Genomic DNA, 27,572 nt, shown 5'->3' with positions numbered 1-27,572 from the left:
CAATTTGATCGGTTGTTAAAGAGGCATCAGTGGACTCAGCTGTGGATGATTCATGTGTTGTATAAGACTGGTCGGTTGTAGAGGTGCCATCAGTTTGCACAGATGTTGCCTCAGTTTTATCAGACTGATCTGTTGTGTAGGTGCCTTCCGTTGGCCCACTTGTTGGCTTAGTCGTACTAGAGTGATCAGTTGCAGACGTGCCATCAGTTTGCCCAGTTGTAACCTCGGTAGTATCAGATCTATCAGTTGTGGAGGTGACATCAGTTTGCACAGTTGTTACCTCAGTTGCACCAGATTGAAGAGTTGTGGATGACCCATCAGTTGTTTCACTTGTCACAGTTGATTCAGTGGTTGTGATGTAGTCAGTGGAAGAAGTCGCATCAGTGGACTCGGTTGATGATATGGAGACTGTCGTGCCAGGTTCGTCAGAAGTTGCAGTTGGATAAGTGGACTCGGTCGTTAACATTGCAGCGGTTGTGTCAATTTGATCGGTTGTTAAAGAGGCATCAGTGGACTCAGCTGTGGATGATTCATGTGTTGTATAAGACTGATCGGTTGTAGAGGTGCCATCAGTTTGCACAGATGTTGCCTCAGTTTTATCAGACTGATCTGTTGTGTAGGTGCCTTCCGTTGGCCCACTTGTTGTCTTAGTCGTACTAGAGTGATCAGTTGCAGACGTGCCATCAGTTTGCCCAGTTGTAACCTCGGTAGTATCAGATCTATCAGTTGTGGAGGTGACATCAGTTTGCACAGTTGTTACCTCAGTTGCACCAGATTGAAGAGTTGTGGATGACCCATCAGTTGTTTCACTTGTCACAGTTGATTCAGTGGTTGTGATGTAGTCAGTGGAAGAAGTCGCATCAGTGGACTCGGTTGATGATATGGAGACTGTCGTGCCAGGTTCGTCAGAAGTTGCAGTTGGATAAGTGGACTCAGTCGTTAACATTGCAGCGGTTGTGTCAATTTGATCGGTTGTTAAAGAGGCATCAGTGGACTCAGCTGTGGATGATTCATGTGTTGTATAAGACTGGTCGGTTGTAGAGGTGCCATCAGTTTGCACAGATGTTGCCTCAGTTTTATCAGACTGATCTGTTGTGTAGGTGCCTTCCGTTGGCCCACTTGTTGGCTTAGTCGTACTAGAGTGATCAGTTGCAGACGTGCCATCAGTTTGCCCAGTTGTAACCTCGGTAGTATCAGATCCATCAGTTGTGGAGGTGACATCAGTTTGCACAGTTGTTACCTCAGTTGCACCAGATTGAAGAGTTGTGGATAACCCATCAGTTGTTTCACTTGTCACAGTTGATTCAGTGGTTGTGATGTAGTCAGTGGAAGAAGTCGCATCAGTGGACTCGGTTGATGATATGGAGACTGTTGTGCCAGGTTCGTCAGAAGTTGCAGTTGGATAAGTGGACTCAGTCGTTAACATTGCAGCGGTTGTGTCAATTTGATCGGTTGTTAAAGAGGCATCAGTGGACTCAGCTGTGGATGATTCATGTGTTGTATAAGACTGATCGGTTGTAGAGGTGCCATCAGTTTGCACAGATGTTGCCTCAGTTTTATCAGACTGATCTGTTGTGTAGGTGCCTTCCGTTGGCCCACTTGTTGGCTTAGTCGTACTAGAGTGATCAGTTGCAGACGTGCCATCAGTTTGCCCAGTTGTAACCTCGGTAGTATCAGATCTATCAGTTGTTGACATGCCATTACTTGTCACAGTTGATTCATTGGTTATGATGTAGTCAGTGGAAGAAGTTGCCCCAGTGGACTCAGTTGACACTATTGAGAATGTCTTAACAGTTAGTTCATAAGTTTCACTGGGACTTTTGGACTCAGTATTCAACACGGTATCACTTTGGTTATATGTTAAAAAGGCGTCACTGGACTCACTTGCCGATGATTGATCAGTTGCAGTGATTTGATCAGTTGTTGAAGTGCTTTCATTGCAACTACTTGTTGACGAGAAAGTAGTTTGATCATCAATTGAGATTGCATTTGAAAAGGCTTTTCTTTCAATAACTTTAAATATTATTGTTTTTTTTGGACTGATGTTATTCTCTGAATGTTTATCATTTGGGATTTCCGTTGAGATATCTTTTAAAGATGAATCAGCAGCACCTCCTTTACTCTCAGTTAAAAATCCTGGATTTCCAGTTGGCCATTCGTTAGCACCTGCAACATATTTTAACACGAAAATTCATATATAGTATAACATTTCTATATTTTAACATATAATGCATATATAATCCTACCTGACTTCTCTAGTAAAATAACATACATTTTGGAAGTTTTGATAAATATTGGTCTTGCAAAGGGATGTCTTATGGCTGTCTCCATATTTCTTGAACGAAATTTTACAACAAAGTATATTCAAAAGCACAGGGGTGAAGCGATTCAGATTTTAGGAACTGCAGTTCTAAGGTTGTGCTGCATTGACATTATTCCTGACCTTTATCAAGATACTGCATTATCAACATATGGAATTTGGCAGCACTGAATTCTTTTTTGAATTTATCAACTTTACTGCTTATTGCTGCTCATTACCAATCTTGACAGATGTAGTACATGGATGTCCTCTGACACGCGTGGATTCACCAGGTACTTCTTTTAACTGCCTCACTAGGATATCAGTTTTACTTGTATTAACCTATTTAGATTCCTTCCCTCTTTGCAGTGGCAATTGGCTCTACTTGAAGGATTCCCACCCGAGACTGTACATAAGTAGTGGAAGTAGTCACAGTGATGTCATCCATTGGTTTGTGTACTACCGTTTTGGAGTCTCAAGCAGGCATTTTGGCTGTTGCCATCTTGGATTTATGGAACCAGAAGAGACATGAGAGTGTGGAGCTAAGTACAACCAAACACTCTCTTTAGGTGTCCAAAATGTAAGTAATTGCCTCTACAAACTCACCAATCACTGACACATTCTAAAAAGGTTACTTGACAACTAGCTTGACACCAGTAGTCACAAGTCACCAATAAATCCAACAGCTAAAACCAAAAAGAAAATGACATCACCATCTATCTGTAAGTCACCAGTGAGCAGAGAGAGACAGAGGGAGAGCGAGTGAGCAAGCACAGTTCTAACTGTTCTAACACCCATCCTCTAATTACACTTCAACACAACTGTCCACATGATCCGTGACTAAATACTCTAAACTCATAGGTCCACTTAACAAGCTTCTTTGGAGCTTTTCTTTCATTTCATTTACAAAAAAACACCAAGTTGCCATGCTCGTCTTCATTCATAATATCATGATATTCATACAAGGGGGCAAAAGTACACAGAGGCAGTGTTACTTTTCACCACTTACTGACAAAGTAGAAACCACAGTATATCTTACAAATGTAATTATATCAAATGTTTAAAACATGGAGACAGCAATAAACTACCAGAGGGATGGCTGAGATGGTCTACTCAGGAAAACCATGAATGCTGACCAGCCAGCCTTGCCTGGCAGGTTCTGACCTCTCCAAAAACGTTGTATTATTTCAATAAATCTACCACATATTCAAAATTGAAATGGTAGTTTTGTGAAAAAAAGCAATACATAATATATCAAAGAAAAAACAATACTTTGAGCAACAAATGAAATCTGTTGTACCCTCCCCAGATCTGCCACTATTATTAACAAAAAAATCTTTTCATCTCTCTCCTGCATTTATTGTTTATCAAACCAAACTGGGCATTGTTCAGATGCTGAAAAAAGAGGTGCACTGAGATAGAAAATTGCAGAAGTACACGAATGAATAACAACTTAACAATTAGCAGAAAAGATTTTTGGCGAAGTTGAGAGTGAGAGGTTTTAGATAAACATGTAGAGAAACTCGGACACAACAGATTTAAAGGCATAAAGAATTGTTGGAAAACAAAAACAAATGACCAGAACATTTTACATGACCGAGCTATCTGCTGATCTCTCTTCTCATGGTGCAACTCATACACACATATGGACCTTATTCACACATATTGTGCTAGAAAAAACAAAAGCTGATATAGGTGAAGCTCAACTGGAATAGATGCAGAGTAATTATAAAAACTTAAACTAATTATTAAAACTCTAGCTCATTGAATATAATTTGGCTTTGTTATTATTTTTGTTTCTTACCCATTAGTGTTTGCGATTTATATGATTTGGCTGCTGTGATTTCCCTTTGGAATTACTAAAGTACAGAATTTTTACTTGAAACAAATTCATATACTTTACGACAAGAAGTACAATTAGTGGGGAAAGTTAAAAAAAAGATTATAATAAAAGTTTATATATCTTACCATTAGCAGTTCTGTTGGCACAAACTGAGCAAATGAGTGGAATAAAGATGACCATGAAACTTGAAGAAAGCTCCATCACCAGATTACATCCCAGTCGGCCAAATCTCACTGGTGTATGTCAGTGATGAATTACTCAAAAATCCTTGAAACAATTTGAAAATACATTAAGCATAACACATATACTTGCACTCTATAAAATGCCTGACTTCAGTGGAAGAGCTCCAGCAACTCTATATATCCTGTGTCATTGAATTGAGGAAAGGACTGTCCAAGATAAGAAGCAGCACCTTTTGAGCTTGGCTCAAGTTTATTGCCCACACACACCTTTCCTTGAGCTCCTGCATCTCCCGCCGATAGTTTTACACTCCTATTAAGCAGTGTCAGTGAATGACATCAGCCTTTGAGCAAGCAAGTCAACGCCTAAAGCAATGGTCCCCAAAGTGGTTGCCTTAAGGATGGGCCAAGATTGGCCATGTCATCGCTCATATTTGTGCATTTTCAAATAACATTTCACCACACAAAAACCGACATTGAGCCAACCGTAACTATATTTTATTTTACGAAGAACTAAGCAATAAATAACAATTGCTGTATGTTGAAAACAATATGAAGTTATGCTACAGCTAATGCCATGTCAGTTTATGGTTGCCTGCTGCAGTTGTAACCCAACTGTCCGCCTTCTTTTCCAGATTCACAGCAGTTAGAAACAGCGACTGGCAGAGCAAGAGATTTAAATATTTGTCACGGTGAATAGAGCTCAAAGATATACAGAGATATCTCAGCACTCTGCTCAAAGGATCTAACACTGAAACTTACCTGGATTACCAGGTCTTGGTTGCTTGTGGGACACAGATATCCAGCATGGCATTACTGTACTAAGCACCATATCTTTGTGGGCTTTGTCATCTATGATGTATGAACGAGTCAAAAGATTGGCATGGTCAGCAGAGCACGGCTTGAGTTATTTGTTTCTTTCTTACAGTGAAGCAGAAAGCACAGTTTGCTGGAGGGGATGCTACATGTTGGATACGGTGTGGGGTTGGGGAAGAAAATCACTGGCATGTATCTTGGGAGTGTCCAGTGATAAAAACCTTTCTGGGCAGAGTTTCACAAAGCCTGCCCCAGCAATTTTCCACATTATTTTAAGGAAAAATGTATTTCGAAGCAAGGCTTCCAGTACAGTATGTTTTGTAATCTAAGCTACTGTCTAAAAAAAAAAATAATAATGAAAAAAAATTGATATGTACATCTTTTTTTTAACATCCTATGCCGATGTTTTTATAAAATAATACTTTCTGTAATAATTACGCACACACTAGACTGCGTTATGGCTAATGCAGAGATTGTGCATGGGAAATAAATAAATTGTGGTTAAACAACTACAACACTTGGTAAGGGTTGGACATTTTATAAGGTTCAAGGTAAAAAACACAAACATTAACTCTTCAATTGTGACAGGATGCAAAAGTCAGATGCATTTCACGTACATTCACCATCCAGACCTCCACACCCTTGTTTCTGCCTAGCTACGTAAAAGACACATTACTTCATGCATTAAATATTGATTGGGTTGTTGCTCTGTTGTTTTATATGGCATTGTCTGGTGTTATTTATCCTTTGTAATGTGTCTTTGTCTGTTGTGTACAGTGGACTGTGTCGTCTGTATGAGTTTTTGGGTGGCAAATAAGTGTCCCCACTGGGAATTAATAAAGTTTTTCTAATCTAATCTAACCTAATAAAGGGGTCAAAGATGCATCTTTATCAGAATTCCAAAATGTATGACTAATCAGACCTGCTGTATAATAACTTGATTTCCTACACAGGAATTCACAACAAAGGTTCAAAGGTTTATAGAGGGTAGTCTTATAAGATAAGGCGAAGTAGCCAATTAAAAAGTACATTTCTCCTGTAGAGAAAGGAAGAGTTGAGTTTTGGTCTTAGCAGATACTAGAGTCTGACCAAATCATTTCAGTTAGGTTGCATTTACTACTGTTGAGTCATAAAAAAAGAAATCCATTTGTGTACGATAATCATAAAAAAACGATAAAAACTAAAATCAACTATGTTGCTAAGGATATGGCAAGTTTAGGAACGTGGACACAGCACGTAAGGGTTCTATATACCAGTAGGAAGCAATGCAAAAATTGTATGTTTAGGAGTCCTAAAAATATTTTTTGTAAACTTGAAGTCACAAGTCAAGTCACAAGTCTGACAACTCACAAGTGCAACGTCCTAAACGTTGAGTTTGTAAATAAATAATAATCCGCTCTTCATCAAATGTAACAACCAACCTTTGCACCTGCAGCCACCTCTCCTCAATCTGCAGCCATGATTCTATTATAATTTATTATACTCTTGCAAGGGTTCTCAGGTGATTCAATTTGAATGTGTCCTTTCTTAGAGCATTTGGAACAATTTCAAAGCATGGACTGTATTACTTTTTTTCCTCAGTAAAGGTTATATACATTTTTACCATATTATTGTTACCGCCGGGCTCAAGGCTGGCAACAAAAAGGGAGGCCACACATACAACAAAATAAGTAATTTAATTAACTCAAATCAACAAAAATATCAACTGGTCGGGTGTGAAAGAAGGAGAGATACCTCAGCATCCTAAACAAAACGGATGCAGCAGGCCCAGCTGATTCAATGAGATTCTCAGAAGGCAGTGATTTGGGTTTTGGAGTGAGTGGAGAAAGTTGAGAGGATTTTGGTCAGTATACACCACTTACGGTTTGACTTAAGTGTTTTAATGCCCAGATGAGTGCCTCTGCCTTCTTTCAATGTTAGAATAGTTTAAATGAAGCTCTAGCGTAAGTTCAGACAGGAAGACTATACTCTTGCATGCCTAAACCCATAGCTTATTTACCATACATCTGCTATCACTCCTCATGCAGGCACACTCATCATTTCCTTGCTGTTATTGTTTGGGGCTGTCAATCATGATCAGCTGTCTAGATCAGCTGGTCTCTCTAGCCAATAGCACAACAACACAAGGACATCGTTAGCCTATCATCTTGCTGCTGTCTCTCTTAAATATGATTGTCTGTCTACCTTCAGTACAGTCAGGCTGCAGTTGCGCAACCCTCCACCTCCCCATCGCCGCCCATCATCGGAGATCATCGCCCATCATCGGAGAATCGCAGATTCATCAGCTTCATCAACTCATCATTCTATCAACCTCATCAGCCACCATCACCACTAGTGTCTGGACTCCACAGGGGGATTTATATTGTTGCCGCTCAGGGCTATCACAACTCGATCACAAATCTCCTCGTGGAGTTCAAGCGCCAAAGAATTTCTGTGTAACTCATTAACGCATCATCTGTCATAATAAATGTTAACTACTTCTTAGGAAAGAAACTCACCAGGCAGTTGGCACCATTTTCACAAGCCTGCATGAGTACAGAACTAGCTCCCACCTTACTTGCATCCGCATATATTGAAAAAGGCTGGTACATCTGTGGGGCTGCTAGGAGAGTTTAAAAGAGCGAGCAAATAAGGGTTCTTGGGGGCCTCCTTGGCCTGCAAATTGCTGTGTAGGGAGGCTAAAACCCAGGTCATTAGCACTGAAGCCCAAACTCTCCGAGGACACCTCCATGGCAGCTCACATCAGCAACAGTAACCGCTCCTCTCAGACGTGGTCTAACTCAGCACAATATGCAAGAAGAAGGGACTTCAAAGTGTGATAAAAACCTTTCTAGAGCTCCCTGGCTCAGAGCATGGCAGGAGGCGTTGGACTTTAATTAATATTTAATTAACACTTCAGCAAACAACTTGAACAGCAGTTAGACCCCTGATCAGAATGAATAACTGTTGGGATACCAAAAATCAACATGAACTATGTCATGCCAACACAGTCAACAACTAGATATTCAAATGTGTGTTTAGCAGCTAGAATGGGTTACAGAGGAGCAGGCTTAATTACCTGGTTTATTTATCCAGTCAATTGACATCTGTGGCAAGTTTTAATAAAAGCAGAAATTTCTCTTTTCAAAATGTCGCAAAACTCGATCATACAGCTTTCTTTCCCCCTAAATGCCCTACAGTTTGAAGTACAGAGAGTCTTAACATAGAGGGCAGGACAAATTTGCCCAATCTCATCTCCCACAAAACAGTCCCCCTGGGAAACCCATTTTCTCACCAACTTCTAGAAAATAAACACAGGCTTCACCCTCCACCATCATCATTTGGCAAAACCTGGCTGCACAGAGCGGGAGGTGTGGGACATCTCCTTGTTCTTTCACAAGACCACTGCAAGACACAGGCAAAGGAAAAACATAAACAGGAAATACAGACCCTCTTATTATCGGTGTTGTGAACACAGACACCAATGGCACGGCTCACAGCACATGTCACTGCACAGGTGAAGAGCACCATAGAAGAATTGTTGGGAGACTCAGAACCTTCTAACTGGAGAGTTGATGTGTCCACCGGCGCAGGTACAACCGATGGCCTGTATTCGCAGTCCCATGGTCCCCGTCACTTTGCACCAGATCTGAGCATAGTGTCAATTTATGCTATGGAGCAGAGGAGACCATCATACATGTCATAGACCCAATTGGGGGTCAAGCATATTTGCTCTTGCCGACCCTCCAAGGTCTTTACCTGAGAAGCAGCACACCGTACATGTACAGCAACATCACATTACGGAGGAGGGGGAAAAAACAATACTGACCCCTCTGCCCTCTGTGGCTCAGTCTGAAGCTTTCTCCTTCATTAACTCCAATTTATAGCTGCTCTAAGTAACTGCTGTCGTGCATGAGCGCTGGCTAGTTCAGCTCTCCGAAGACTGGCATCTTGTCTTAACTTTTCTCATTTGAGAGCACTCTTTTGTTCCTGTAGCAATTGTAGCAATCCACTTCTACCTTTTGGGAAGCTTCATCAGAATCACCAGCCATTTTTACAGGTGCACTTACACTCTCCACTAGAAAAGACAACTTTTTCCTCGACAAACTGGACCTTTATTGTGGCTAACAATTCATCCTAATTTCTTAGGAAGCTAAACACTAATATTCAGCCATTTTCAAGAGCTGATCTGATTGAACATTAAACCCAACAAGGTGCCAATCTGCTATAAATATGGAACCCCATCCCATTGACTATTTGCCTACCCAATACTAGCTGACTCACTCAACCCTAAGTATTCATGCTGCAGTGGCAGGATAAATTAAGCACAAACGCCCAGTAACCACCAAGTGGTCTGCAAATGCAGGCCACAGAGATATAGCAGTCAAAACGTTATTTACTTAACTCAAATTAACAAAAATATCAACTAACTGGTGGGGTGTGTAAATAGGAGAGATACGAGTCAGATTAGAAGTGGGTGGATGGGTGAAAATATGATGTAATGCATTTTGGCTGGTGTTGCAAACCATACAAAGGTGGATGCAGCAGGACCAGCTTCTTCTTCTTCTTCTTTGGTGTTTATTGGCCGTTGGCATACCAGCTTACAGGAGTGTGGACCAAGAGCGCTAGATTCTCAGAAGGTAGTCCTTTATGTTTTCTTGGAAGCCCAGCTCCAGATGGGCAGGTGCACGCAGACGACCCTCTCAACTCCACCAACCAGCCACTCCCTGTATCTTCAAAAGCAGCAGCAAATCTGGAGGGGTCGTTACAATCATGTATTGTTTTTTTAATTTGTGTAGCCTAATTGGGGCTATCGATTCAGAACGGTATAGCTTTTGTGATATGTTTCCGGTCTCAGACATTCTGTTTCATACTTTCATCTTTCAAGTACTTTTATACACAGAAGTAGACGAAAAAGGGCCTTACCATGTGATTATTTCATATAGACTATATATTTGTTTATTTATAAAAAAAAACATGCTATATTGCGATATGTAATGATAGATTCCGTGATAGAAAATTTCGGCCACATCGCCCAGTCTGACTCGTATATTAAATATGTTGGTTGGATGAGGGCTAAAGACTGATTTTGATTCCTCCGTGAATCGCCACCTTACCGTGGTGGAGGAGTTTGAGTGGCTCAGTGATCCTGGGAGCTATGTTGTCCGGGGCAGTAGCCCCTGGTAGGGTCTCCCAAGGCAAACAGGTCTCAGGGGAGAGCCCAGACTAAGAGCGGTTCAAAAGAACCCTGATGATAAGCAGCCCACGGACTTCAGCCACCTCGCCCGGACCAGGGAAACCGAGACACCCTCCCGGAGCCAGACCCAGGAGGGGAGCTCGTCGGCGAGCGTCTGGTGGCCGGGCCTTCGCCCATGGGGCCCGGTCGGGCTCAGCCCGAAGAAACAACATGGAGCAGCCACCCTGTGGACCCACCACCCTGTGGACAAGCATCGGGGTCGGGTGCAATGCAGACCGGGCGGCAGGTCAGGCCGGAGGCCTGGGCGAGCCGATCGCCGGCAGCATAGACTAGCTCTAGGGACGTGGAACGTCACCTCGCTAGCGGGGAAAGAGCCAGAGCTGGTGCAGGAGGTGGAGCGATACCAGCTAGATATAGTTGGACTCACCTCCACACACAGTACTGGCTCTGGAACCAAGCTCCTGGAGAAGGGTTGGACTTTGTCCTTTTCCGGAGTTGCCCAAGGTGAGAGGCGCCGGGCGGGAGTGGGGATACTCACGAGTCCCCGGCTGAGCGCCGCTGTGTTGGAGTTCTCCCCGGAGAACGAGAGGGTCGCCTCCATGCGCCTACGGGTTGCGGGGAGCAAGGCTCTGACTGTGGTTTGTGCTTATGCACCAAACAGCAGTTCAGAGTATCCGGCCTTCTTGGATCCCCCAGTATGAGCTGGAAAATGTTGCGGGCGAGAGGGAAGTCTGGGTCAGCCTGCTTGGCCTGCTGCCACCGCGACCCGACCCCGGATAAGCGGAGGAAAATGGATGGATGGATGGATAAAATGAATAAAAATAAATAAAGACATCACTCCGGGACAGAAAATTCTGTTTCTGATAGCTGTTACTTTTTATTTACATAAAGTGCATCCAAAGCATTAATGTCAAAACTAAGTGCAAAAATCACAATTCCTCTAATTCTGTAATACCCCACACCACAATATCTCCTGCCTCAGAGATTTATCATCATTGGCTGACAGAGAAAAGCATCTCTTCTAACTCGACAAACTCAACACATTCAGATTCCAAAAGAATCATCCAAATGGCAAAATATCTCTGCCCTGCTCCAGTCAGAGGCAAACCTGTTGTTACAGCCACATACTGATCGCTGTGTGTTGCTGATATGACATCATTATTAACTGTGTGTTAGCGCCCCAGTAACTCAATCTATACCTCAGTGACACAGTGCCAAGAAACTGAACATTGGAAGCCTCATGAAGGTAGACTTTATGACAACGCTGTTCAATATACATACATATATATATATATATATATATATATATATATATATATATATATATATTTATATATATTACCACTTTTGCTGTAAGTTTAAGGAATCAATAAATAAATCAAATATAAATGTCTAAAATACAGGTGTAAATGAAACTATTTCTTCTGCTGCATTTTAGATGTGCATGTTTATATTAGGCAGCAAAAAGACATAAAAGCAAGTAATCATCGACTTCAAAAGTTTAGCAAGCAAGTTGAGACTCAGTCAGTTTTCAGTGCACTGCTCAGGCGTCCCAGGATGTCCTGATCTGAGGCCTGTTGATCCGCATCTGTGGAATAAACAAACAAAGAAAGAGGTATCGAAATGAGAAAAGAAGTGTGATCAAAACTACGGTGGCCTTGAAGTGCAAACACAATGACAAAAACGAAAAGGCAACAGCATTTGATGAGATTCAAGCCAGAATAGGTAGGTCTGTTTAGGAAATGAATACCTCGTCTCTGATTGGATACACTGACTGTCAGTATGGATTTGGATGGATGTGTGACACATTGCTGCCTCTAACAGGTCAATATTTAACAGTAAGATTTGATAAAACTAAGATATTTACTCTGAGGAACATAGCTGTGCAGCAGTTGCAATACAAAGTGTGAAGCGTGCAAATACAAAGAGCACAAAAATAATATACATTTTTTATAATAATATTTATATTTGCTCTCTGCCTGCAGAGCAATGTCCTTTGGTACAAAAAAATAAATGTTATCGTATTTATCTAATCCAGACATGTGCAAGCTGACACTTTGTCACAAGGCATCCAGTCGGCCGCAAATCCGAAAGAAGAAAAATAAGTACTTCTGTCGTCAAAGACTGCAAGACAGCCCATCCAATCAGTGATCAGGAATCATCGTCCACTACATACACTCTTTCGGTCTGTCTCTCCAATTGCCGTTTTTTTCCTGTTTTCCTGTAGTGTCTTGTATTTCAGGACTACCGTACAAAAAATCGCACTAAACGAGATTTGCTGCCCTGCTTTGCAAATTTGCTTTTGTGTATTGCTGTTTTTGTAATTGTCGTGCATTCTGTTTTTCTGTTGTCATTTGTACTTCAGGGCCACTGTACAAACGGCACTAAACACACTCTGTGTTTCTATAGCACTGACCAAGTTGGATGAGAAGTCTCTGAGGTTCAGGCTGGTAGACCGCGACAACCCAGCATTAGAAAATGGCCTATTGTGTCCGTCTACTGTTTGTGATGATGGGTATGTGGCCTCTGATGGGCTCCACTGTCTGCTGCCAGTATCCATAGATGGTCCGTTGAGCTGGTAGACAGGTGCAGGACGTCTGTTAACACCTGGCATCTCTCTGTGGATGGCTGGTTCTTCATGTGTGAACGAGGGGTTTCTGTATTCTCCTAAAAATAGGACAACAAGGGGGTTTATACACATGGATGACCAACACACAGATATATACTGCCCTACTAAGGCAGAGAGCAGGGACTACTGAATCAATGAAAAGGTGTTGCAGCTGGCAAAACTGGGCGACAGATAAAAAGTTGCAATGTCGTAATTTCAGTTCTTTTTAGATTGTTTATTTTACCTTAGAAAATCATTGACATACAACCTACCTGCAGATAGAGTTCATGGAGCGTAAGAAGAAAATGTAGTATCTACCAACAAAATCTGTTCTTTCAGCTTTATGATAAGAAAATAAATGTCATTTGATTATTTACTCTTCACAGCTCGTAGGAATTAGATGTGTCTGTTTGTCCGTCCACTAGCGTTTAGTCAAGACCACCTAAACCGAGACCAATGCCGGTCCCACACTGCCTGACACACTTAGGTTAAATGTGGAACAAACCATAGACATACCTCAAATTGATCAACATTCCCATAAAACACAGAAAATTCCTCTTCATTCATCTCTCTTATTGTCGTATTTGTGCGTATGCATAAGTGTACCATGAGAAATGTAGTCGACTAAACCGAGACCTTCAAAAAAGTGTTACGAGACCAAGACCCATCTTGAGTACTACAACACTGCCGATTATTAATATTGATATCAATTTAATACATTTGAATATGTGATTTAAAAGTTGCTTAACCACACAAAATCACAAAATGCAACTAAAATCATAAGCTAATTGGTGGTTTCTGCTGCTCTGCTTGACTAGTAATCATTAAATATTGTGACCATGCTCTTAGTTTCTGATCAGTTGGCATGAGTCCATGAAATAAAACCAATTATTCTAGTTTAATAAGAGCTTTCAAGTGTGTCTCACATTTTTTGGACAATGGCCAATGAGATGTGGTTGAAAACCCCTAGAAAAGCAGCTGTGGGGGGTCAATAGGGAGATCATTTGTACCTTGTATACACAATTAGAAAATACATAATACATTACAAACCTACCAGCATTAAGTGTGTCATTGAAGCTGTTGCGTCTGGACCACTGAACGTCCTCAGTCAGCCACTGGTTTACCTGCTGGTTCTTGACGTCTCTTCTCCTGCAGACATACAGGGAACAGCGTCACTTTCTTTATCGTGACAAAAACAAGTAGCGTTAATATATCTCAACCAAATTGAGAGTCAGCTTTTGGATTTATGGGGGCCAGTATCGGCCACAGTCTTCTGCACCAACAGATTTCAATATACTTGCATGAAATGTTATTTAAAGTAACGTAGCCCTTACATACAAAATATTACAGGAACAATATAATACATTTTAAATAAGGAATTGATAACCTATAACATTATGGGTAACTCAAACTCAATAAAAGTTATAATCACAAATTATTATTATTGTACAAAACAGATACTTTAGACTGTTTATCATATAGTATCACCTGAAATCGACTTTTTAGTGACACGTGGCAGAATCATCATCATGTTTAATGCATTTCCCCAGGTAGGGAAAATGTTTGACGAACAACCAGTAGAGTTTGTGTGAAGCTTACAGCATTTGCTTGCGTTTGTTGAACAGCAGCCAACCAGTCAAGGCTCCCACAGTCACCAACAGAAAAGCAAGGGTCACACTTAACCCCACGTAGAAAGCTGTCCTCAGTATGGGGAAGCTACAGTTGTCGCTCAAGTACCAAGTGGAATCCATATTGTGGCAACTGGAACAGACGAGAAAGAACAAAGTTAAACAGTGGACAACTGTATTAAAGAAGTAAAAACAAAAAAAGCAGCACAAAGAAACTTTTATTCTAAAGTTTACTGGGAGAAAGATTCGTGGATGTAAATATTTGACCCTTTTTGGATAAAGACGTTGGAGACAATTCATATATCACCTCTATGACTTATCATAATTAAACTCAAAATAGTACATCTCAGACCAAATAGTGCCAGGAAGTTGAAATGTTTTGTTGGTACAGTCTGTACCTCTAACTTAACCCAACTTTTAAGCTTTTTTAGGGCTTTCAATTCTTGGGGGCACACAAACAGAAATGATCTAAACAATTTTATTATCAACCTTAATGTTTAACTGTAGGCTACATTCAGCGGACGTCTTTATTACACACAAAACAAGTCTTTAAAAGCACCAAACTCAGGTGAGAGCTCAGTCAACATACTGGCAGAACGGTCCGATGCTGCTGTACACTCTGCAGACTCCCATATCGTTGCACGTTTTAGGCGTTGAATGTCGAATGTCACATAGATTCACACATCTGAAGACTCCATTAACTGGCACGGCTTCGTATTTAGCAACATCGCTTTCGCCCAGAAGCGTTTTGCATAAAGCTGATGAAAAAAACATGAAGAGCTCAGTAAGTTCACTGTCAATTCTAGCTTTGCCAAATATGCCTTTACACCCTTGGCTTTAGTACGATGGTGCTACTGCCAACTACCAGGTAGGACCTTCTTCAAACTTTCAGAAACACCTCACATTTTTAAAAAGCATACATTCAAATAGATGCTTATTGTGTCATATTGCCAATTTAAATGGTAATTCAAACTTAATAAATAATCTATTAAAGCCATTTTTTAAAAGAGTTTTTAAGAAATTCTACTAATTATTTGAGCATGAACACACAGCAAATTGTAGCATGTCTAAAATTGGGGTTATAAAAACAAATCAATAAATGATTAACTGATCAATTTTACTGTAGTTAATAGTTATATAACCAGTAACAAATAAATAATATAGTATATAAAATGTTATTATGTTGCAATAATAATTAGTCAACATTATTATTACACTATTATTTTACCATTTATGAATGATGGTTGTTACAAGTTGTTACATTGAAACCCAATTTATCTCGCAAACACAGATCACACTGATGATGTTGATGAATTTCATGGAAAGTGTGCAGTAGTCTGCCTACTTACATCCCAAATCCAGCTCTGTTTGTTTCACAACGGGCTGAGCTGTGATGTTGTAGGGACAGTCTAAAAACAACAAAAAAAGACGTTGCGTTATGTATGTATACCAAAATATATTTTTGTGGTATTAAAATCATGTTTTTGATCAGAAAGTTACAATGATAAGCTTAATGACAATAAAAGTCTTGTATTTGAATAAATATGGATCTCCTGGTTTGCTCAGAGTACGTACTGTATGATTGTGTATGTAAATATTGATTTTCTGTCAAACCTGCCCCGCAGCCAACAAGATCGCCAACAGCCTTCAGAATCTCTCTGAAGTCGTTGTCATATAGTTGGTTAAAGCTGGCGTTGTTTGGAATCGCCAAAACCACGTCATGTGTGACACTAACACTGAGGCAGAAAGAATTTCATACAGCATGTCAGTACAGTTAAAACCATTACTGTTACGTTCAAAATGTACAGTGTTTACTTATAGTATTTACTAGTGATCACTTTTCACTCAATCAGTGCAAACATTTTCAAATTAATAACGGCGATTATGAGAAAAATGAACAGCCTATCCTCCAAATTATGCTGACAATACACCCTTCATAAAAAATAATGCAAAAAAAACTTCTAGTTAGGATCTGGAAAGAAGAGACATGTTTTTTTATTACAATAACTTTGTCTCACCTTTCCAGATCCTGCCATACATACTTATGATATCATCACGTCTTGACTATCACAATTCATTATATTCAGGGGAAAGACCAAAAACAAACAATGTCAGCTAGTACAAAATGCAGCTCTAACTTTAACAAGCTTGAAGAGACAAGATCATATTACCCCTGTTTAAGCCTCTCTTCACTGATGAAATCAGTTTTAAAGTAGATTTTATCTCCTTTATCATGCAATAGGCCGCGTATGTTCAACCATGCGTTTGTGAGTGTGCACATCTGTGTACCACCACATCATCTTGCATTCTGCTGCATTAAACTGTGGTGCCCAGTCATGTGTGTGTGTGTGTGTATGTATATATATATAATTAGTATTATTATTATTGCTATTATGTGGTAACACACTTGTGTTGTGCACGATTAGCAGTGTTTCTCTATTTGCAAGCACATTTATTTGCCAAATATGTCTTATGGCATGAAAATGTCATACATGCTCGATTTGCTTGTACTTTACTTATTTGCAGTGTTTTTGTTCTATATGCCAAGAACATGTTGTCAAAATAGTGACGATATTTTCCTCATGTCTTTGTTTCCATTCATAATAACTGGGGCTACCCTTTCAAAGGGCAAGTGTGAAGGATTTGGTGGCAACTAGTGGTGTAGAGTGGTATTGTGGTTTAAAGGTGAGATCTTCTAAATGTCATTGTGCACTTAGAAAATGTCCCTATTGAAAATAACTTAGTTCATTAATATATTATTTTCATCTGAGGCTGCCAACAGGCAAAGTCCCCTGGTGTTTATAATCTATGTTGGTATGTTAAATGACTTTATTGGTGTACGATTCTAAAAGGTGTCTGTGCTCAAATTACCCTTCTGCTCTTGGTGTGATACTGTAGACAGCCATGGCTTCAGCTGATTGTTTGAATAGTTTGACCTTTTCCACAGTTTTATCAGAGAGTCTGACCAAAGGGTCTCCACGGCTACAGTATGAGAAAAGAATAAGAGAGAAACTGTCATAATAAAATTAAAACAGAATTAAAACACTCTTACATTATAACTGAAACAAAATCACGTTATTTCTACATATATTTCTGTGTTTAAAATGTATGGCAAAATACAGGGACGATGGCTTTGTTTCTGAAAGATCCAAAGTACATTACCTGACACTTGTTACCACCACTTCTTGAACGTTTGCTAAATTCTTTCCCACGTAATATGTTTTTATCTGAAATAGTATCAAACATAACATAAATAATGTTTCAAAAGCAGGATTTCTACAGAATAGAGATTATTGGTCATATGAAATTATATGTTTCCTTGATCATTTGTGTAAAATCCACATTGTGGCTTAAATCATCACTATTTTGCTTATTATAATCCTTTAGTAAGATGAATGTATCTGCTATAAAATCAAAGCATTTTGTATTAATAACATTATCACTCCAATCAGAATTTTGGACTTGGAAATGAAAGATTATTATAGAAATTTCTATGCATCATAGCCTTGCTATTGTTTCAGTAGTTGCTATGGTTGTGTAATTTGGTTAAAAATGGTCTGGCTGCATGGCATATTAATTCCTGTTAGTCATTTAAGTTGAGGGGAACAACATATCCAGACCACAGTACAACCTGAAATATGATTGATGGTTCAGGCCACTGCATTTAATAAATGCAGATTTACCTCACTTGCGTTTTTTCCAGTCACTAGTCATGTAAAGTCCCAAATATACTTGATGTCCAGTACCTGGATGGCTGTAAACCAGCTTAACAAATCAATTTTTTTATCCATTTACCTGGTTGGTGAAGTTTCGAACAAACTCTTTGTATTCAGTTGATGTTTCGTCTTCATATTTGTCCTTAAATTCCTGATTGAGCTGCATATTAACATTTACTGACCGATTGAGTGTATCTGCAAAGAGAATCAAACATATTGGACATCATAGATACACATTTAGGAGAAAAACAACTTAAGAAATTGCACTCTAACTTTTTGTGTCACTAAAAAAATGAAAGGGCTTGCATGAAGTTGACAATACCTGGCTCAACCGTGTCCAAGTATTGGCAAACATCTCCACCGAATCCAACACGACATATGCAGCTGGATCCATTGAAATAGCCCCCATGTTGGCACGTAAAGGGCTCTGCTGTGTTGATTGGTCGATTAGTTGTTTGAGGTGTTGCTGTAGCAGGTGGTGTTGTTGGTGAATCAGTTGGTGGTTTGGTTGATGGTATGGTTGGTTGTGTAGTTGGTAAAGTATTCGGTGGGTCAGTAGGTCGACTTGATGGCGTTACATTTGGTGTTTTGGTTGGTGGTTCTGTTGGAGATGAGGATGGTGGTCCAGTTGATTGGGTAGGTAGTGGCTCGGTTGTGGAGGGCATTTCAGTTGATGTGGTATGAGCGGATTCAGATGTCACTGTCACTTCAGTCTGAGCAGTTGGTTCAGGAGCCATAGTTGTCCCCCCAGTTTCAGATGTTACTGGGTCAGTGGGAAGAGTTGGTTCAGGTTGTGATGTGGTCTCGGCAGGCAAAGATGTTGCTGATTCAGTCTGAGTAGTTGATTCAGGATCCATAGTTGTCTCCCCAGTTTCAGATGTTACTGGTTCAGTCGGAACAGTTGGTTCAGGTTGTGATGTGGTCTCGGCAGGCAAAGGTGTTGCTGAGTCAGTCTGAGCAGTTGATTCAGGATCTATAGTTGTCTCCCCAGATTCAGATGTTACTGGTTCAGTGGGAAGAGTTGGTTCAGGTTGTGATGTGGTCTTGGCAGGCAAAGATGTTGCTGAGTCAGTCTGAGCAGTTGGTTCAGGATCCATAGTTGTCTCCCCAGATTCAGATGTTACTGGTTCAGTGGGAACAGTTGGTTCAGGTTGCGATGTGGTCTCGGCAGGCAAAGATGTTGCTGATTCAGTCTGAGTAGTTGGTTCAGGATCCATAGTTGTCTCCCCAGTTTCAGATGTTACTGGTTCAGTGGGAAGAGTTGGTTCAGGTTGTGATGTGGTCTCGGCAGGCAAAGGTGTTGCTGAGTCAGTCTGAGCAGTTGATTCAGGATCTATAGTTGTCTCCCCAGATTCAGATGTTACTGGTTCAGTGGGAAGAGTTGGTTCAGGTTGTGATGTGGTCTCGGCAGGCAAAGATGTTGCTGATTCAGTCTGAGCAGTTGATTCAGGATCCATAGTTGTCTCCCCAGTTTCAGATGTTACTGGGTCAGTGGGAAGAGTTGGTTCAGGTTGTATTGTGGTCTCGGCAGGCAAAGATGTTTCTGATTCAGTCTGAGCAGTTGGTTCAGGATCCATAGTTGTCTCCCCAGATTCAGATGTTACTGGTTCAGTGGGAACAGTTGGTTCAGGTTGCGATGTGGTCTCGGCAGGCAAAGATGTTGCTGATTCAGTCTGAGTAGTTGATTCAGGATCCATAGTTGTCTCCCCAGTTTCAGATGTTACTGGGTCAGTAACAGTGGGAACAGTTGGTTCAGGTTGCGATGTGGTCTCGGCAGGCAAAGATGTTGCTGATTCAGTCTGAGCAGTTGATTCAGGATCTATAGTTGTCTCCCCAGATTCAGATGTTACTGGTTCAGTGGGAAGAGTTGGTTCAGGTTGTGATGTGGTCTCGGCAGGCAAAGATGTTGCTGATTCAGTCTGAGCAGTTGATTCAGGATCCATAGTTGTCTCCCCAGTTTCAGATGTTACTGGGTCAGTGGGAAGAGTTGGTTCAGGTTGTGATGTGGTCTCGGCAGGCAAAGATGTTTCTGATTCAGTCTGAGTAGTTGGTTCAGGATCCATAGTTGTCTCCCCAGATTCAGATGTTACTGGTTCAGTGGGAACAGTTGGTTCAGGTTGTGATGTGGTCTCGGCAGGCAAAGATGTTGCTGATTCAGTCTGAGCAGTTGATTCAGGAGCCATAGTTGTCCCCCCAGTTTCAGATGTTACTGGGTCAGTGGGAAGAGTTGGTTCAGGTTGTGATGTGGTCTCGGCAGGCAAAGATGTTGCTGATTCAGTCTGAGTAGTTGATTCAGGATCCATAGTTGTCTCCCCAGTTTCAGATGTTACTGGTTCAGTCGGAACAGTTGGTTCAGGTTGTGATGTGGTCTCGGCAGGCAAAGGTGTTGCTGAGTCAGTCTGAGCAGTTGATTCAGGATCTATAGTTGTCTCCCCAGATTCAGATGTTACTGGTTCAGTGGGAAGAGTTGGTTCAGGTTGTGATGTGGTCTTGGCAGGCAAAGATGTTGCTGAGTCAGTCTGAGCAGTTGGTTCAGGATCCATAGTTGTCTCCCCAGATTCAGATGTTACTGGTTCAGTGGGAACAGTTGGTTCAGGTTGCGATGTGGTCTCGGCAGGCAAAGATGTTGCTGATTCAGTCTGAGTAGTTGATTCAGGATCCATAGTTGTCTCCCCAGTTTCAGATGTTACTGGTTCAGTCGGAACAGTTGGTTCAGGTTGTGATGTGGTCTCGGCAGGCAAAGGTGTTGCTGAGTCAGTCTGAGCAGTTGATTCAGGATCTATAGTTGTCTCCCCAGATTCAGATGTTACTGGTTCAGTGGGAAGAGTTGGTTCAGGTTGTGATGTGGTCTCGGCAGGCAAAGATGTTGCTGATTCAGTCTGAGCAGTTGATTCAGGATCCATAGTTGTCTCCCCAGTTTCAGATGTTACTGGGTCAGTGGGAAGAGTTGGTTCAGGTTGTATTGTGGTCTCGGCAGGCAAAGATGTTTCTGATTCAGTCTGAGCAGTTGGTTCAGGATCCATAGTTGTCTCCCCAGATTCAGATGTTACTGGTTCAGTGGGAACAGTTGGTTCAGGTTGCGATGTGGTCTCGGCAGGCAAAGATGTTGCTGATTCAGTCTGAGTAGTTGATTCAGGATCCATAGTTGTCTCCCCAGTTTCAGATGTTACTGGGTCAGTAACAGTGGGAACAGTTGGTTCAGGTTGCGATGTGGTCTCGGCAGGCAAAGATGTTGCTGATTCAGTCTGAGCAGTTGATTCAGGATCTATAGTTGTCTCCCCAGATTCAGATGTTACTGGTTCAGTGGGAAGAGTTGGTTCAGGTTGTGATGTGGTCTCGGCAGGCAAAGATGTTGCTGATTCAGTCTGAGCAGTTGATTCAGGATCCATAGTTGTCTCCCCAGTTTCAGATGTTACTGGGTCAGTGGGAAGAGTTGGTTCAGGTTGTGATGTGGTCTCGGCAGGCAAAGATGTTTCTGATTCAGTCTGAGTAGTTGGTTCAGGATCCATAGTTGTCTCCCCAGATTCAGATGTTACTGGTTCAGTGGGAACAGTTGGTTCAGGTTGTGATGTGGTCTCGGCAGGCAAAGATGTTGCTGATTCAGTCTGAGCAGTTGATTCAGGATCCATAGTTGTCTCCCCAGTTTCAGATGTTACTGGGTCAGTGGGAAGAGTTGGTTCAGGTTGCGATGTGGTCTCGGCAGGCAAAGATGTTGCTGATTCAGTCTGAGTAGTTGGTTCAGGATCCATAGTTGTCCCCCCAGTTTCAGATGTTACTGGTTCAGTCGGAACAGTTGGTTCAGGTTGTGATGTGGTCTCGGCAGGCAAAGGTGTTGCTGAGTCAGTCTGAGCAGTTGATTCAGGATCTATAGTTGTCTCCCCAGATTCAGATGTTACTGGTTCAGTGGGAAGAGTTGGTTCAGGTTGTGATGTGGTCTTGGCAGGCAAAGATGTTGCTGAGTCAGTCTGAGCAGTTGGTTCAGGATCCATAGTTGTCTCCCCAGATTCAGATGTTACTGGTTCAGTGGGAACAGTTGGTTCAGGTTGCGATGTGGTCTCGGCAGGCAAAGATGTTGCTGATTCAGTCTGAGTAGTTGATTCAGGATCCATAGTTGTCTCCCCAGTTTCAGATGTTACTGGTTCAGTCGGAACAGTTGGTTCAGGTTGTGATGTGGTCTCGGCAGGCAAAGGTGTTGCTGAGTCAGTCTGAGCAGTTGATTCAGGATCTATAGTTGTCTCCCCAGATTCAGATGTTACTGGTTCAGTGGGAAGAGTTGGTTCAGGTTGTGATGTGGTCTCGGCAGGCAAAGATGTTGCTGATTCAGTCTGAGCAGTTGATTCAGGATCCATAGTTGTCTCCCCAGTTTCAGATGTTACTGGGTCAGTGGGAAGAGTTGGTTCAGGTTGTATTGTGGTCACGGCAGGCAAAGATGTTTCTGATTCAGTCTGAGCAGTTGGTTCAGGATCCATAGTTGTCTCCCCAGATTCAGATGTTACTGGTTCAGTGGGAACAGTTGGTTCAGGTTGCGATGTGGTCTCGGCAGGCAAAGATGTTGCTGATTCAGTCTGAGTAGTTGATTCAGGATCCATAGTTGTCTCCCCAGTTTCAGATGTTACTGGGTCAGTAACAGTGGGAACAGTTGGTTCAGGTTGCGATGTGGTCTCGGCAGGCAAAGATGTTGCTGATTCAGTCTGAGCAGTTGATTCAGGATCTATAGTTGTCTCCCCAGATTCAGATGTTACTGGTTCAGTGGGAAGAGTTGGTTCAGGTTGTGATGTGGTCTCGGCAGGCAAAGATGTTGCTGATTCAGTCTGAGTAGTTGATTCAGGATCCATAGTTGTCTCCCCAGTTTCAGATGTTACTGGGTCAGTGGGAAGAGTTGGTTCAGGTTGTGATGTGGTCTCGGCAGGCAAAGATGTTTCTGATTCAGTCTGAGTAGTTGGTTCAGGATCCATAGTTGTCTCCCCAGATTCAGATGTTACTGGTTCAGTGGGAACAGTTGGTTCAGGTTGTGATGTGGTCTCGGCAGGCAAAGATGTTGCTGATTCAGTCTGAGCAGTTGATTCAGGATCCATAGTTGTCTCCCCAGTTTCAGATGTTACTGGGTCAGTGGGAAGAGTTGGTTCAGGTTGCGATGTGGTCTCGGCAGGCAAAGATGTTGCTGATTCAGTCTGAGTAGTTGGTTCAGGATCCATAGTTGTCCCCCCAGTTTCAGATGTCACTGGTTCAGTGGGAAGAGTTGGTTCAGGTTGTGATGTGGTCTCGGCAGGCAAAGATGTTGCTGATTCAGTCTGAGCAGTTGATTCAGGATCCATAGTTGTCTCTCCAGATTCAGATGTTACTGGTTCAGTGGGAACAGTTGGTTCAGGTTGTGATGTGGTCTTGGCAGGCAAAGATGTTGCTGATTCAGTCTGAGCAGTTGATTCAGGATCCATAGTTGTCTCCCCAGTTTCAGATGTTACTGGGTCAGTGGGAAGAGTTAGTTCAGGTTGCGATGTGGTCTCGGCAGGCAAAGATGTTGCTGATTCAGTCTGAGTAGTTGGTTCAGGATCCATAGTTGTCCCCCCAGTTTCAGATGTCACTTGTTCAGTGGGAAGAGTTGGTTCAGGTTGTGATGTGGTCTCGGCAGGCAAAGATGTTGCTGAGTCAGTCTGAGCAGTTGGTTCAGGATCCATAGTTGTCTCCCCAGATTCAGATGTTACTGGTTCAGTGGGAACAGTTGGTTCAGGTTGCGATGTGGTCTCGGCAGGCAAAGATGTTGCTGATTCAGTCTGAGTAGTTGATTCAGGATCCATAGTTGTCTCCACAGTTTCAGATGTTACTGGTTCAGTCGGAACAGTTGGTTCAGGTTGTGATGTGGTCTCGGCAGGCAAAGGTGTTGCTGAGTCAGTCTGAGCAGTTGATTCAGGATCTATAGTTGTCTCCCCAGATTCAGATGTTACTGGTTCAGTGGGAAGAGTTGGTTCAGGTTGTGATGTGGTCTCGGCAGGCAAAGATGTTGCTGATTCAGTCTGAGCAGTTGATTCAGGATCCATAGTTGTCTCCCCAGTTTCAGATGTTACTGGGTCAGTGGGAAGAGTTGGTTCAGGTTGTGATGTGGTCTCGGCAGGCAAAGATGTTTCTGATTCAGTCTGAGTAGTTGGTTCATTATCCATAGTTGTCTCCCCAGATTCAGATGTTACTGGTTCAGTGGGAAGAGTTGGTTCAGGTTGCGATGTGGTCTCGGCAGGCAAAGATGTTGCTGATTCAGTCTGAGTAGTTGGTTCAGGATCCATAGTTGTCCCCCCAGTTTCAGATGTCACTGGTTCAGTGGGAAGAGTTGGTTCAGGTTGTGATGTGGTCTCGGCAGGCAAAGATGTTGCTGATTCAGTCTGAGCAGTTGATTCAGGATCCATAGTTGTCTCTCCAGATTCAGATGTTACTGGTTCAGTGGGAACAGTTGGTTCAGGTTGTGATGTGGTCTTGGCAGGCAAAGATGTTGCTGATTCAGTCTGAGCAGTTGATTCAGGATCCATAGTTGTCTCCCCAGTTTCAGATGTTACTGGGTCAGTGGGAAGAGTTAGTTCAGGTTGCGATGTGGTCTCGGCAGGCAAAGATGTTGCTGATTCAGTCTGAGTAGTTGGTTCAGGATCCATAGTTGTCCCCCCAGTTTCAGATGTCACTTGTTCAGTGGGAAGAGTTGGTTCAGGTTGTGATGTGGTCTCGGCAGGCAAAGATGTTGCTGAGTCAGTCTGAGCAGTTGGTTCAGGATCCATAGTTGTCTCCCCAGATTCAGATGTTACTGGTTCAGTGGGAACAGTTGGTTCAGGTTGCGATGTGGTCTCGGCAGGCAAAGATGTTGCTGATTCAGTCTGAGTAGTTGATTCAGGATCCATAGTTGTCTCCACAGTTTCAGATGTTACTGGTTCAGTCGGAACAGTTGGTTCAGGTTGTGATGTGGTCTCGGCAGGCAAAGGTGTTGCTGAGTCAGTCTGAGCAGTTGATTCAGGATCTATAGTTGTCTCCCCAGATTCAGATGTTACTGGTTCAGTGGGAAGAGTTGGTTCAGGTTGTGATGTGGTCTCGGCAGGCAAAGATGTTGCTGATTCAGTCTGAGCAGTTGATTCAGGATCCATAGTTGTCTCCCCAGTTTCAGATGTTACTGGGTCAGTGGGAAGAGTTGGTTCAGGTTGTGATGTGGTCTCGGCAGGCAAAGATGTTTCTGATTCAGTCTGAGTAGTTGGTTCATTATCCATAGTTGTCTCCCCAGATTCAGATGTTACTGGTTCAGTGGGAACAGTTGGTTCAGGTTGTGATGTGGTCTCGGCAGGCAAAGATGTTGCTGATTCAGTCTGAGCAGTTGGTTCAGGATCCATAGTTGTCTCCCCAGATTCAGATGTTACTGGTTCAGTGGGAACAGTTGGTTCAGGTTGTGATGTGGTCTCGGCAGGCAAAGATGTTGCTGATTCAGTCTGAGCAGTTGATTCAGGATCCATAGTTGTCTCCCCAGTTTCAGATGTTACTGGTTCAGTCGGAACAGTTGGTTCAGGTTGTGATGTGGTCTCGGCAGGCAAAGGTGTTGCTGAGTCAGTCTGAGCAGTTGATTCAGGATCTATAGTTGTCTCCCCAGATTCAGATGTTACTGTTTCAGTGGGAAGAGTTGGTTCAGGTTGTGATGTGGTCTCGGCAGGCAAAGATGTTGCTGATTCAGTCTGAGCAGTTGATTCAGGATCCATAGTTGTCTCCCCAGTTTCAGATGTTACTGGGTCAGTGGGAAGAGTTGGTTCAGGTTGTATTGTGGTCTCGGCAGGCAAAGATGTTTCTGATTCAGTCTGAGCAGTTGGTTCAGGATCCATAGTTGTCTCCCCAGATTCAGATGTTACTGGTTCAGTGGGAACAGTTGGTTCAGGTTGCGATGTGGTCTCGGCAGGCAAAGATGTTGCTGATTCAGTCTGAGTAGTTGATTCAGGATCCATAGTTGTCTCCCCAGTTTCAGATGTTACTGGGTCAGTAACAGTGGGAACAGTTGGTTCAGGTTGCGATGTGGTCTCGGCAGGCAAAGATGTTGCTGATTCAGTCTGAGCAGTTGATTCAGGATCTATAGTTGTCTCCCCAGATTCAGATGTTACTGGTTCAGTGGGAAGAGTTGGTTCAGGTTGTGATGTGGTCTCGGCAGGCAAAGATGTTGCTGATTCAGTCTGAGCAGTTGATTCAGGATCCATAGTTGTCTCCCCAGTTTCAGATGTTACTGGGTCAGTGGGAAGAGTTGGTTCAGGTTGTGATGTGGTCTCGGCAGGCAAAGATGTTTCTGATTCAGTCTGAGTAGTTGGTTCAGGATCCATAGTTGTCTCCCCAGATTCAGATGTTACTGGTTCAGTGGGAACAGTTGGTTCAGGTTGTGATGTGGTCTCGGCAGGCAAAGATGTTGCTGATTCAGTCTGAGCAGTTGATTCAGGATCCATAGTTGTCTCCCCAGTTTCAGATGTTACTGGGTCAGTGGGAAGAGTTGGTTCAGGTTGCGATGTGGTCTCGGCAGGCAAAGATGTTGCTGATTCAGTCTGAGTAGTTGGTTCAGGATCCATAGTTGTCCCCCCAGTTTCAGATGTCACTGGTTCAGTGGGAAGAGTTGGTTCAGGTTGTGATGTGGTCTCGGCAGGCAAAGATGTTGCTGATTCAGTCTGAGCAGTTGATTCAGGATCCATAGTTGTCTCCCCAGTTTCAGATGTTACTGGTTCAGTGGGAACAGTTGGTTCAGGTTGTGATGTGGTCTTGGCAGGCAAAGATGTTGCTGATTCAGTCTGAGCAGTTGATTCAGGATCCATAGTTGTCTCCCCAGTTTCAGATGTTACTGGGTCAGTGGGAAGAGTTAGTTCAGGTTGCGATGTGGTCTCGGCAGGCAAAGATGTTGCTGATTCAGTCTGAGTAGTTGGTTCAGGATCCATAGTTGTCCCCCCAGTTTCAGATGTCACTTGTTCAGTGGGAAGAGTTGGTTCAGGTTGTGATGTGGTCTCGGCAGGCAAAGATGTTGCTGAGTCAGTCTGAGCAGTTGGTTCAGGATCCATAGTTGTCTCCCCAGATTCAGATGTTACTGGTTCAGTGGGAACAGTTGGTTCAGGTTGCGATGTGGTCTCGGCAGGCAAAGATGTTGCTGATTCAGTCTGAGTAGTTGATTCAGGATCCATAGTTGTCTCCCCAGTTTCAGATGTTACTGGTTCAGTCGGAACAGTTGGTTCAGGTTGTGATGTGGTCTCGGCAGGCAAAGGTGTTGCTGAGTCAGTCTGAGCAGTTGATTCAGGATCTATAGTTGTCTCCCCAGATTCAGATGTTA

At 42.5% G+C, this 27,572-nt stretch overlaps 1 protein-coding gene across 1 annotated transcript; it reads right to left on the bottom strand.

Annotated features, from left to right (window-relative positions):
• Positions 1 to 11,171: 11,171 nt before the first annotated feature.
• Positions 11,172 to 19,008, bottom strand: LOC306714978 (mucin-17-like). Its single transcript, XM_079185181.1, has 11 exons — positions 18,588 to 19,008; positions 18,345 to 18,460; positions 17,712 to 17,776; positions 17,421 to 17,531; positions 16,164 to 16,285; positions 15,899 to 15,958; positions 15,139 to 15,307; positions 14,521 to 14,682; positions 13,976 to 14,070; positions 12,730 to 12,980; positions 11,172 to 11,901 (listed from the first exon to the last, which is right to left on the bottom strand). The coding sequence occupies exons 1-11, from the start codon at positions 19,000 to 19,002 to the stop codon at positions 11,857 to 11,859; spliced, it is 1,611 nt and encodes a 536-aa protein (XP_079041307.1). The 5' UTR covers positions 19,003 to 19,008; the 3' UTR covers positions 11,172 to 11,856.
• Positions 19,009 to 27,572: the final 8,564 nt, after the last annotated feature.

The sequence above is a fragment of the Pholis gunnellus genome (assembly GCF_910591455.1).
Source record: "Pholis gunnellus genome assembly, chromosome: 23".
NCBI lineage: Eukaryota > Metazoa > Chordata > Actinopteri > Perciformes > Pholidae > Pholis > Pholis gunnellus.
The sequence above is the reverse complement of the archived record's forward strand: the minus strand, read 5'-3'. Positions and strand labels throughout refer to the sequence as shown.